The sequence below is a fragment of the Pteronotus mesoamericanus genome, unplaced genomic scaffold (assembly GCF_021234165.1).
Source record: "Pteronotus mesoamericanus isolate MK-2021 breed Mesoamerican mustached bat unplaced genomic scaffold, CSHL_Meso_final scaffold_21, whole genome shotgun sequence".
Lineage (NCBI taxonomy): Eukaryota > Metazoa > Chordata > Mammalia > Chiroptera > Mormoopidae > Pteronotus > Pteronotus mesoamericanus.
In genome coordinates, this window is record NW_026555310.1 from 27,106,537 (window position 1) to 27,120,205 (window position 13,669).

Genomic DNA, 13,669 nt, shown 5'->3' on the forward strand with positions numbered 1-13,669 from the left:
CATATCAAGTATCTTTTCCAAATGCAATGGAATACAATTTGAAATCAACAGTAAAAGGGAAATGGAAAAGTCACAAATATGTGGAAATGTAAAAGCACCTAAAAATGCAAGGGGTACAAAAAAAATAAAAAATCACAAGGGACATTAAAAAATATCTTGAGACAAATGAAAACAAAAACACAACATACCATATGCATGGGAAAATTAATGCAGCGAAGGTAGTACTAAGTGGAAAGTTTATAGCACTAAATGCTTACATTAAAACAGGTCTCAAATGAACAATCTAACTTTATACATCAAGAAACTAGAAAAAGAAATAAAATGCTTAACAAAGAAGAAAGAAGAAAATAACAGAGTAGGGCAGAAACTAATAGAGAACATAAAATTGAGAGAGAAAAACAAAACTAAGAGTTTGAATTCTTAAAAAATCAACAAAATTGGCAAAACTTATCTAAATTAAGAAAAAAGAGAAGATATAAATAAATGAAACCAGAAAAGAGAGAGGAAGAATTATGAATAATGCCACGGAAACAAAAAGGATCACGAGAGACTACTATGAAAAATTATATGGCAACAAATTGGATACCTATAAAAAAATGGATAAATTCCTTAAAATACACAACCTATGAAGTCTGAATCAAGAAGAAATAAACATGAAAGGACCAAAACAAGTAGGGAGACTAAATCAGTAATGAAAAACACCCTAACCCCCCCCCAAAAAAAAGCCAAGAACAACATAGCTTCACTAGAAAACGCTACCAGACATTAAAAGAATTAACAACAGTTTTCCTCACTCTTCCAAAAAACTGAAGAAGGAACACATCCAAACTTATTTTAGAAGGCCAGCCGTACCCTGATACCAAAGGTATTACGACACCACAATAAAAGAAAAAATATAAAAATCATCAGCAAAAGACTAGCAATACAAATTTAAAAACACATTAAAAGGATTATACAAGATGACCAAATGAAATTTATCCATGGAATGCCTGGATAGCTCAACATATGAAAATCAAAGTAGATTGTCACAAAAAGCTAAGAACCATATACTTTCACTGATATGTAGAATATAAAACTGAAACTCTTTCGGGGGGCGAAGGGTGGTAAAAGGTAAAGGGGGCCAAATACATGGTGATAGAGATGATTTGACTTTGCACAATGGGCACACAATGCAATATACAGATCATGTATGATAGTAATGTACACTGAAGTCTATAGGACCCTATTAACCAATGTCACCCATGTCACTCCAACAAATAAAAAAAAATAGCAAAAAAAAAAAGGGATAAACGATCTGAACAGACATTTCTCCAAAGATATGCAAAATAGTCAACATATGAAAAGATGCTCAACATCATTAGAGAAATGCAAATCAAAACCTCAAGACGCAACCTTACATTCATTAGAATAGCCATAATCACAAAAACAGAAAAAAGTAAATATTGGCAAGGATGAGGAGAAATTGGAACCTTTGTGTCTGGCTAGTGGCAATGTAAAATGGTATGGCTACTACAGAGGCTCCTCAAAAAACTAAAAGTAGAATTACAATATGATCTAGCAATTTCACCTCTGGGTATGTATCAAGAAAGACTTTGAAACCAGGAACTTGAAGGGGTATCTGGCACACAGATGTTCACTGCAGCACTATTCACAAGAACAAAGAGATGAAAGCAGCCCAAATATCCATCAATAACTGAATGGCTAGAAGAAATGTAGTATATACATACAATGGAATATTATTCAGCCTTAAAAAAGAAGAAAATCCTGTCACATGCTACAACATAGATGAACCTTGAGGACATAATGCTGAGTGAAATACACCAATCACACAAAAAATATTGTATGATTTTCTTAGAAAATATCTAGAGTAGTCAAGATCATATAAATAGAAAGTAGAATGATGATTTCCAAGGGTTAAAGAGAAAGGAAAATGGGAGTTGTTGTTCCAAGGGCATAGAGTTTCAATTCTACAAGATGAAGAAGTTCTAGAGATCTGTTAAACAGTAATATTAATATAGTAAACACTACTGAACTGCAGAATTAAAATTGGTAAATTTTGTTATGTGTTTTACCACTATTAAAATAAAATTTTTAATTTGTTTAATAAAAAGTAATGCAGAACTTAGATTTAATCTAAAATTTGACTGAGAAACAATTAGGGATTCATTTCCATAGAAAAAGATGACAAATATCTTGCTATTTCTTTTATAATAAAAACTAGACAGGATGAAAATTAGAGATATCAGTCATAGGGCAATAAAATAGATTATGAATATGGTCATTTTAAAAAAATATTTTATTTATATTTAGAGAGGGGAAGGGAGGCAGAAAGAGTGGGAGAGAAACATTAACGTGTGGTTGCCTCTCGTGTGCTGGGGACCTGGCCTGCAACCCAGGCATGTGCCCTGGCTGGGAATTGAACCAGTGACCCTTTGATTCACAGGCTGGCACTCAATCCACTGAGCCAAATCAGCCAGGGCTGAATGTGGTCTTAATAGCCAACTGCCTACTTGTGGGTTTTCTGCACTTTAAAAAAATTAAAATAGAAAACATTTAAAACAAACTTGAACAGTGGGGTTTATTTTTAACTGGTTAATATCAGAGAACCAAGAAGCAAATCTAAATAAAAGAAGAGCATTTAAAGTATTATTGTTTATTTATGTTTATTAAGGGGACAACTAAAGTTACAAATAGTCTATGTCCCCCCTGTTTTAAAATCTAACACAGATATATATGAAGTTACAGTAATTACCATAATTAAGGGAATTAGGATTAGAACAGAAAAGAACAAATTTCTTGACTCTTTCTGTAGATCTCTCTTGCAAGAAGAAAGTATTAACAAGAACAGGCAGGAAGATATTTGAGTTCTAAAATTAAAAATTGGCCTTACTCACAAACTGATTAAGAAAGGAACAAAACTTGAAAGACTGAAGACCAACTTAATTTTTTCCTTCAAGCACATATGCCTTAAATGTTCAAATTAATCTTTTCCAATCTTTAGTAATTACACAGTACTGTTCCTTCTTTCCATACTACATACAGCTCTTTAAAACAAGCCTTTCAGGAATTTTAATACTATTTTCATCTTTGATCTTTAAAGTCTTTGTCTATCTCCTTTGACCAAATAAACAAGAACTGGAAAGTAGTTTTGAGAACAAATTGGACATGCATAAACACTGGACAAGTACATGGTGGGGCAGTATGCTGGTTAGTTCAGACATAAGGATGAAAGGAAAGAAGTACAAATTCATACTGTACAAAATTATGGAAAAACTTTGAAGTCCTAGGTGTGGTTCAGGCATAGCAAATATTGGAAAAAACTGGTTTAAGAAAGGTTTATGCCAGTTTCCTAATATAAGAAATAAAATAGCTCATTTTTATATTACGACAATGAAACAAAGTTGAGAAAGTAGAGTTTATAATCAGACAATTATGTAAGTGAAGAAAAATAATTTAAAAGGCTTTGAGTGAGATTTGGTGAAAATTGTCTGTGCAGAACAAAGATAAAAACCAACTGTCAGTTGATCAAGAAAAGAACAAACACCAGAGTTTTAAAAGTAAAGTAAAAAAGACATAGAGATGGAGAACAAATTATTAGTTGTGAGGGGACAGAGAATGAATGAGCGTAGAGGGACAAGGTAAGGTTGAAGCAATAAAAAGACAGCAACAGAGAGCACCTATATAGTGATGGAACAGTTCTATTTCTTGTTGTGAAGTTACATTAAATCTATACATGGGATCAAATTATGTAGAACTACATGCGCACACATATACAATGGATTCATGTAAAAACTGGTAAGGTCTTTAAACTAATTAAGAAAACTGTACCAATTCCTGGGTGCTGCTGTTATAATGCAGTTATATAACATCTCACCCCTAGAGAAAGCTGGTTGAAAGGTTGGTTGATATGTGTAAATATGTACAGAGTGGGGCAAAAGTAGGTTTATAGTTGTTCATATGAAAAATAATACAATAATTAATAAATAAGAATACATGAATAGAGGGGGCATTCAAGATCTTTGCTTCCCAGCAACTGTCACCAGTTTGGCTTAAATAAATTCTCACAAAAGATAAAATACTACTACTACTAACACAAAAATAAACTGTTTCATGTACTTACACCTGTAAACCTACTTTTGCCCAACCCTGTATTGTTGCAATTTCCTGTGCGTCAACAATTATTTCACAATAAACTTTTCTAAAGTCAAGTGAAGATATGAAAATGAATCAAGAGAGAAAAATCCGATAGGAATAGTGATTACTGAAATCATTATTGGCAATTACCATGTGCCAAACAATGAAGCTATCAAGATACAAAGAAATGCAAATTGCTCAAATAGAAAAAAAAGTCAAGAGGAAGAAATACAACTGAAAATTATAAAACAACATACAACTGCTGTATTAAAAATATGTACTACAACCCTGACTGGTGTGGCTTAGTGGGTTTGGCATCGTCCCACAAACCAAAAGGCCACTGGTTTGATTCCCAGTCAAGGCACATGACTGCATTTCAGGCCAGGTCCCCGATGAGGGCTTGCAGTGGGCAACCAATCAGTGTTTCTCTGCCTCTCTTTCTCTTTCCCTTGCCCTCTCTCTAAAAATAAATAGTGTACTACAGAGTAACTAAGGAAACAACAAAAAGCAAAGCTAGATTATAGACCAGAGTTTATGCTGTGCTACAATGTTTGGACTTAACTACATGCTGTTAAGAAAGGAAGTAGTGAACAAGACTGCTGGAGGCCGTGGAATACTAAAATCCTTTGGAGGAAATTATAAGAGGCTAGACTAGGACACTGGCAAGAAATGTAAAAAGTAAGAATCATGATAAGACGAATCACAAAAGTATCATTTTAAAGATGCATAGAAAATATAGGCTCAAGAATGCCCTAACATAAAATTAATATGTGTTAAAATATGAAAACATCAATTGAGGAATAAAAAAGGTTTAATAATTAGACCCAGAGGTGTAGGGCCAGAAACAACATACATGAAGTCAGAGTATGAAAGCTAATTTCAGAACCGTAATAAAGGAAGAGTTTCTTCTTAACTCAGCATTTCCTAAGAATTATTACACAGAGCTAAATGTTAATTGCACACGAATAGAAATTCTTACTTCTTGTCTTTTCTTAAGATCTTCTTTGGCAGCTCCAAAGCGTTTGGTTAACCTGGCTATCTTGGCCTACAAAAAGCAAAAATGAAACAGAAATCAAGTGGCATTACAGCATTAAAATGGAACCCATGCATATATAATAAGACACCTACAGATAACAGGATTCTCAAAGGATAACTAATAGCTATTAGCAAAAAAAGAAAAAAGAAAACTAAAATGACCCTTCAATTTGATACCCACAGGAAAACACACTTTTTCAAAGGTTAGCTTTTTCTCCTAGAAGTGTGGATGTTTGCTCACAAACCAGTACATTACTGAGTATGTGTGATTTTTTAACATAGTTGTGACCACACTTAACTTTCTCACAGAGAATTATGTAGTAGTAATAGTAAGCATATCTGTAAGTCATAGATCCTTTATCAATACTATTTATGAGTATATGTATAATATATTAAATCAATATATACCATTGATTTTATACATATCTCTCTCATATATTAAGACATAAATATACCTTTCCTGTTGGGTATGTAAATTTTTCTCAATGTACTGCTATGGCCAAGTAACACTGCAATTAATAATTTTGTTCTTTCAGATTATTCCCTTAAGCAACATTCACAAGGTAGAATTTCTGAGACAGAGTGTATTTCTAAGGTTCTTGTCTAAATGTTTCCCAGGAAGGCTTCGCTAATTTATAATTTCAGTAACAGTTATATGAGAGTCATACAGTATTACTGTTTGAAACTTTTAACTTCATATTCTGTTACTCTTTAATAATCTGACAAATATGTTACCTTGTTAGCATTACATTTGCCAGTGAAATTATTTTATTAATCATTTGTACTGCTTAAATAAACTGCCTGATCACATATTTTGCCTAAACACATATTCACAGAAATCTGAAAAATAAAGAGACAGAATAGAAAGGAAGAACAGAAAAAAACTGTCACCACAGGCACATTTTTTCAATTTCCTTTATGTCTTTTAGTAAAGCACAGATGTGATGTTCAATTCTTATTACTGTTAGTGATAATGCCATTTTATTTTAAATATATTTTCAAAAATCATAAACTAATGTATTCATGAGACCTGAATAATGAAGAGCTCCTCCAAAGAATTTCTTTTATCTAATATATGCGCACCATAAAAAGTAAATGCTATTATTTATATAGAGTACGGCAAGAGTAACGCCTGCCTGAGCATGGTTGGTAGAGTAATAATATGGGTGTAATAATTTATAGTTTTAATTTAAACTTTTCACCTAAAATTTCATATGGTGTGTGATATTTTTGTTACAGAATTACACACTTATGATTTCGTAATAAAAGATTTTGTAATAAAAATGGGGCATTATTTCTGCTGGACCCTGTATTTAAAGTTTCTTTCAGAAAGCAGTCACTTCTAAATGCGACCGCACACCATCCAATATATTAAGTCCACCAATAAACCCTCGGTAATCAATCACCTATGATTCCCAAGATGAAGATTTTCCTCAGGACTTAGTTATTTATGAATATTATTAACATTCAAGGATATATTTTATATTTCTAATAAGGACTTACCTTTCTGTGAGTAAAATATTTCAAGTAATTTTTTCAAGAAATGTATATGGGAAAATGTTTTTTGTACTGCAATTTAGACAAGAATTTTTTATTTTTTTTCTTTAGTCAGACTATCTGGTATTTTATAAATTGCATAGTATGTTATAGTATCATTATATTATTTTTACTTAAATATTAAACAAGTTAAAAATTCTTTTGTGCATGTTACATAGGGGGTAAGGTCTAGAAGGATAAACACCAAAGTAAAAGTGGTTTATTTGTAGAGCATAGAATCATCAGACAATGAGAAAGAATGTAAAGAGAAGGATTTTGTTTTCATGTCATTTACATATGTAGTATTTTGAAAAGAAGTAACACATTTTTGAAAAGAATTTTATCATTTAAAAAATTAAACTATTAGCAGAGAAAGGAAACCCAAGCTGGAACACTGACTTAGTGTCTTCTGTCATTTTGTATTATAAAAAAGAAATCAAAGGACAGAACAGCTTTTTTGTTGTTTTAATCTAGGAAACTGTAAAATTTTTTCTAAACTAGAGTAGAAAATATCTGCCATCATAGGTCTAAGACTGGGTCTCTATTTTGGCAAGTACTCTGCAAAATTTTTTTAAACTCTATAAACATTCTTTTTCTTTTTGTTCAGGAAAGTCATATTCTATTATTATTAATTTGATACTACTTACAATTCTTTTGCTCTTATTATCTCCCTTAGGGCATACCTATAATTTCTTCATAATGGTATAATGGTACCTATTTAAATATAATTGCACAACTGCTGGGATTCAGACACATTTGGCCTTGTTTAGCAAGGACAAACCCTCCCACTTACAGATTGAAATGTAAATAGGGTAGGTGCTCTGGGAAACTGTTGAGTAGTTCTTCAATAAGTTACCACACCTAGCTATATGCACAAAAGATTTGAAAACATGTATTCAAACAAATATTTGTACATGAATGTTCACAGCAGCACTAGCCAAAATACATAAAAGGTAGAAACAACGCAAATGCCCTCAACGAAAGAATGCATAAACAAGATGTGTGTGTGCATTATGCATTATTTATATATAGCATATATTTTCATTTTCTCCGTAGCGATTACTCTGGGAATTGCACTTAACATCTTGAATTAATCCTACTTATTTTCAACAGTATACAACAAATCCTACTTATTTTCAACAGTATACAACAAATATTTTCAATAGTATAAAAATATAAGTAAATATTACTTAGCCATAAAAAGGAAAAGTGGTACTCCTGATACATGCTACAATGTACAAGGTGCATGAACCTTGAAAACCCTATACTAAGAGAATAACACCCGACACAAAATTCACGTTGTGTGATTCTGTTCATGTGAAATATGCAGAATAGGTAAATCAACACAGGCAAAAAAGCAGAGTAGTGGTTGCCAGGGGTTAGAGGGAGAGGGAAACGGAGTGACTGTGTAACGAGCAAAAGGTTTTCTTTTGGGTGGATATAAATGTTTTGGAACTAGATAGAAATGATGATCACACAACAATATGAATGTACGAAATGCCACTGAATTATAAACTTTAAAAGTTATTTTGTTATCTGAATTATACTCTCATAAAAACTAAATATCAGAAAGAGCCACAAACTAAATTTGGCTGAATAAAATTTAAATAAGTACCATAGTAAGGGCAAATCATTATGGGTGAGAGAAACAATATAAAGCCAGAAGCCAAAAATAAAAATGCTTATGAACATTGATACTCTTTAGGACAGTAAAGCAACTGGTAGTCATTAGGAAAAGTGGATCAAAAACTAGGAAATCCTAATTGAAAATTAGAAAACAAATACTGATTTGAAATGGTACTCAATTGAGGAACATGTAGGAGAATGTATTTTAGAAAGATGAGTACAATGCTTGGGAGGAACCAAAAAGGACTTAAAAAGGAGTACCAGAGTAGTCATATAAGAGGTTATTACTATAATTAAGGAATTGGATAACGATGACTTTGTTAAAAGTAAGAGGAGCCAAAGATAGACTTTTGTTTTTTAATCCTCACCAAGGATATGTTTGTTTGTTTGTTTTTTATAAAGAGAGAGGAAGGAAAAGGAGAGAGAAAACGATGCGAGAAACATCAACTGGTTGCCTCTGGTATTGTGTACAACCAGGATCCAGCCCGCAACCTAGCTATGTATCCTGACTGGGATCACACACACAGCCTTTGCTATACAGGACAACACTCCAAACAACTAAGCCACCCAGCAAGGGCCTAAGATAGACTTTTACAAGAAACAAAAATTGTAATTTGGCAATTCATTGTACATGTGAAACAACTGAGAGGAATCAGTTTCCAAGACCTCAAAAACTGTCAAGAAGAACAATGGGAAGATATTCCTTGAGGATTTTTCCAAGGATTGAAAAAATTCTAAGAAAGAATAATGGGAAGGGGGACTTATTTGTGAAGGAAATAACTGGTTTGGTGTTAGATTCAGATACTGAGGCTACAAAGAAACATCTAAGAGCAAAGGTTTATTAAATGTAAAGAGATCTGGACTTGTATCTTAAGTGAGAATACAGAAGTAAAAACTTCAGGTTCTAAAAACACAAAATCATAGTGGCAGACATAGGACTGTTAAGTAGTATGAATGAAAATTAAATAACTTAAATTTTCAGACACTGTCAAGTTCTAATTCAAAATTCTCGAGTAGTTAAATTAAGTTTAATAATTAAATAACACAATCAGTAAGAAATAGTACACATGTTCTAAATAGTACATTACATAATTACTACAAAGACCTTATCATAAATAAATTTTCACTTCAAACAGAATCAACAATATAAAACCCAAGAAAATAACTTTTAAGCAGAAAAACATAATACATAAATTCTAATCATTTTATATTTCAATTTGCTTTGTAACTGGGAAACAATGACTTTATTTTCATAGAGTACTTTTCCCTCATTTGTAAAATAAGGCTCTGTAAGTGGTTTGCCACTTAGCGTCCGTAGACTAAGCTCATATTTGACACAGCCTGACAGAAACCACAGATTTACTTATGGCTGAATGAGCCAATAAAAAGGTCAAGCTTCATAGTCTTGGAATAAAATGAATCACTAGAGCATACTATCAACTGATCATTTCGGCCAATCAGAAGTTCTGGCACTGTATGTTAATATATAACTATATTTAATAAAAAAAGAAAGCAGTAATTATTAATATAGATTTTAACTAATGTCTCTAAAACATGGCAGGAAGTGGATTAATATAAAAAGAGTAAGTTATTATACAACAAAATATTACTTAGTATTTATCACATGACTAAATCAATATTTAAGAAGCACTAAAATAGGAATATATGACCAGCAACACTGAAAGGAAAAGAAACCCACAGAGACAAGAGGGAAGGGGGCGGGGGGACTGGGGAAAAGGAAGGGAAGGGGAAAGTCAAGGAACATATAGCAAGGACTCATGGACAAAACCAAAGTGGGGAAGGATTGAGGGAGGAAAAGGGGGGAGGGGGCCGGGGAAAGTGGTGGGGGAAGGCAGAGACAAATGTATTTGGAAAAATAAATTAATTAATTAAAAAATTCAAACTTTGGGGAAAAAAAAATAAAATAGCAGCACTAAGATCATTTCTGAGGCTCTGTTATGGGTTAAACCATGTATTTCAAAAGCTCATATATTGACAGCTAAACCCCAAATATCTCAGAATGTGATCTTAGTTGCAGAAGTACTGGAGTAGGGTGAGCCTCAATCCACTATGACTGGTATCCTTGTAAAAAGGGGAGATTTGGACACAAGCACACAGGTACAGCGCCACATGAAGATGAAGCCACAGATCATGGTGATGCACTTACAAGGCAAGGAACACCAAAGACTGTGAGTACACAAACCATTAGAAACCAGAGGAAACACATGGAACACACTCTTCCTCAGAGGCCCCAGAAAGAGCCAATCCTGCTAACACCGTGATCTACAAATTTTAGCCTCAAGAACTATGAGACAATATTTCTGTTGTTTAAACTAGCCAGTTTATGGTACCACTTTTATGGCAGCCATAGGAAACTAACAGAGGCCCACATTTCTTCTAAAACTTAGAAGTTAAATGCATTGTCATCTTCAAAAATGTAGCACAAAACATAAGTTACAAAACAAGTTACAATTCAAGTCAGTGTACAAACCTGTAGCTCAGTAAGAACCGTTTTATGCCTCTTGTTACATTCGATCTTTTCCACTCGTGTTTTCAATTCTGCCAAAGTCTTATCAAATACAGCACACTGTAGCGCACACAATTTTTCTTCCAGCAACCACTGTACAACCTAAAGAAACATATATTCCTTTGTTACAGCAGACATTTCATCAAGCAGTAAACAGTAAATACTCTTGTAAATTTTTTATTTTATTTTTGATTTTAGAGAGAGGTGAAGGAAAGAAGAGAAGGACAGAAACATCAATGCAAGACAGAAACATTAATCTGTTGCCTTCTGTATGTGCCCTAAACAGGGACCAAACCCGCAACCCAGGCATGCCCCCCAACCAGGAATTAACTGGCTACCTTTCACTTTGTGGGACGACACCCAACCAACTGAGCCACACCAGTCAGGGCACAATATTCTTAAGTACTACTAATGTATAACTAGCTTAATGAAAACAACATGTTGGCATACATAACACAATGCTATCTGCTGAAAGACATATACTGTAATATCTACTGCAAAAGAATAATATATACAAAAAATAGAAATTTTCCAGAGGGTAAAATTTCAAAATATTTGAAATTAAAGTTCTAATATTTTCTTTCCATACACTCAAATATGATTTAAAGGAAACAAGGAAAAAGCAGATTTTTATATTTCTAATCTGTTCCAGATGATATTTTTGTGAGACACGTAAGAATGCCACTGTACTCTAAAATTTCGTAAAACATTTCTAAATGCCTACTTAGAATTCCCATTTATTTCATTATGGACCCATAACAAAGAGGAGACATAGTGCATGTCCATTGACCATACTTGAATGACACTGTTCAAGAGGAGTAAACTCTCAGTACACCTAAGTTTTCAAAACTTTTTCACATAGCTATTATCATATTTCTAACAGTTCTATCAGAAATACTAAGTAAATGTTATCTCCATTTAACAAAAAAAAACTGGAAGAAAAAAAGCCACTTTTTTACTGCCTCACTATTCCTTTTTCTAGTGTGCATATTAATACTGTATCCTACTGGAAGAATACTGGTCTGAAACCTGGATGCTTTATAGCTTTATCATTAAATTGATAAGATCCAGAAAAGTCAATTTCACTTGAGTTTCATATTCCGCTCTTAAAAAGAAATTTTTCATAAACATTTGTAAAAGATCTGAAAAAATATATTAAATACTGCATATTTTCACCTGTGTGTCTACTTTAGCAATGTGGGATGGTGGTTCAAAGTGTGTACATTACCCTCTTCCCACAGGCCTTTGAAAGCCTGGTCTTCCACCATTTTTAATACTAAGCCTAAAGTACATAACAAAGATTTTACAATGTAAGGACCGACAACCACAAAGCCAGCTTATTATAAAGATTAAAATACTAACATATAAGACTTACAACCACAAAGCCAGATTATAAAGATTAAAATATTAACATATAAGACTTTCGTGTTTCTATTAGAATAAAATTCAATATAGTCGAAAAAATCTGACAACTAATATTCAGTTTTGTTACTGAAGCAAATAAAAGACATCATCATATCTCTTCCAATTTGATAATTACTATCATATCTAAAATAAATTATGTGACTTCTTTTAAAAGAAGGCTTTTAAATTAAATTAAGGATAATAAGCTCAACCACTTTTTTCAAGTTCTCTTTTTTTCTGTGAAAGACCTGAATATGTCAGTAAAATACAGTAAAATTTAAAAACCCAGGAGAATAAATATGGTGGTACTTTTTGCTTAATATGATTTTTAACTTATAATCTATAACACCTTTTGTAGTTTCTGGTTAATATCTCCTTTGGCTGTAATCTTTACTTGAAATTCTGCCTCATATTCTTCTTCTATGTATCGACGGCGTTTCGACTGTACATTGTCCATGTCCTCTGATTTAGACCGTTTTCTTCTGGAAAATTCAACTGAGAACAAAAAGTATAATGATCAGTCAGCCGTTTTTTATTATAGACCTTAATGCCTATTCTGCATCCTCAGCAAAATATTATGTCAAGCGACCACAATAGCAAGCTCAATCAATTATTTTACGAATTGTTTCTGAGATCAGAAAAGTACATAGAAAGTTTTTAGCTTTCAATGTGAAATGATTTTCAATATGCTAACTAAGAACTTTCTAATAACTAAGCAATGTACAATGTACATTGTACAGAACACAGAACATCCTATCTTTAAAATCTTCGTATTAAGATGGAGAATCACCTAAAAATGTGAGTATGAGCTGAGAAGAATCATCTCATATTCATTCCCTATCCTAAATTTTATAGTGAACATTAATCCTCTGACAAAATGCAGTATCCGTTCTCATGTCACATATTTCTAACAACTGTGCATAGTTTTAACTATTCTTTCTCCTTGGTAAATATTTTCCTCAGTAAATGTAGGAAAAACTCCTACTTAATCATCAGCCTTAGGCAAATAACATAATAACAGTTATTCTTAACATATCCTAGTGAATTTCAAATATGTAAAAATAATAAAATTATAAAAGTAAATTTGGTTAAAAAAAAAAAGATACTCAAAGATCTTCACTTAAAAAAATTTCCATTTCCCAAAGAGGTAATAATACTCATAAGATCACAAGCAGCTTGTATCCAGTTTCTTTTTCAATACATTAAAAAAAAAAAACCCTAAAATCTCCACAGTTATCAAAGGCAAATGCCCTTATGTGACCACACTTATCTCTCTCCACTTCTCTCTATCCATATCTATGTGCTTATTACTTAAATCCAGTTCTACTCTATGACTTCTCTTATAATCATAACTTAAGAGTAATATCTGGAAAGTAGTATGACAGGGAAGAGTTACAGAGCTTAGGC

General features: G+C 32.6%; 1 protein-coding gene across 1 annotated transcript in view; it reads right to left on the reverse strand.

Annotated features, from left to right (window-relative positions):
• Positions 1-13,669, reverse strand: part of ATF7IP (activating transcription factor 7 interacting protein) — a 107,921-nt gene that overhangs the window by 40,716 nt on the left and 53,536 nt on the right. Inside the window, exons 4-6 of the mRNA XM_054591403.1 lie at positions 12,612-12,757; positions 10,823-10,960; positions 5,114-5,179 (exon numbers count right to left, since the gene is read on the reverse strand). Of these exons, the coding sequence (XP_054447378.1) occupies positions 5,114-5,179; positions 10,823-10,960; positions 12,612-12,757 (350 nt within the window). The remainder of the gene's footprint in view (positions 1-5,113; positions 5,180-10,822; positions 10,961-12,611; positions 12,758-13,669) is intronic.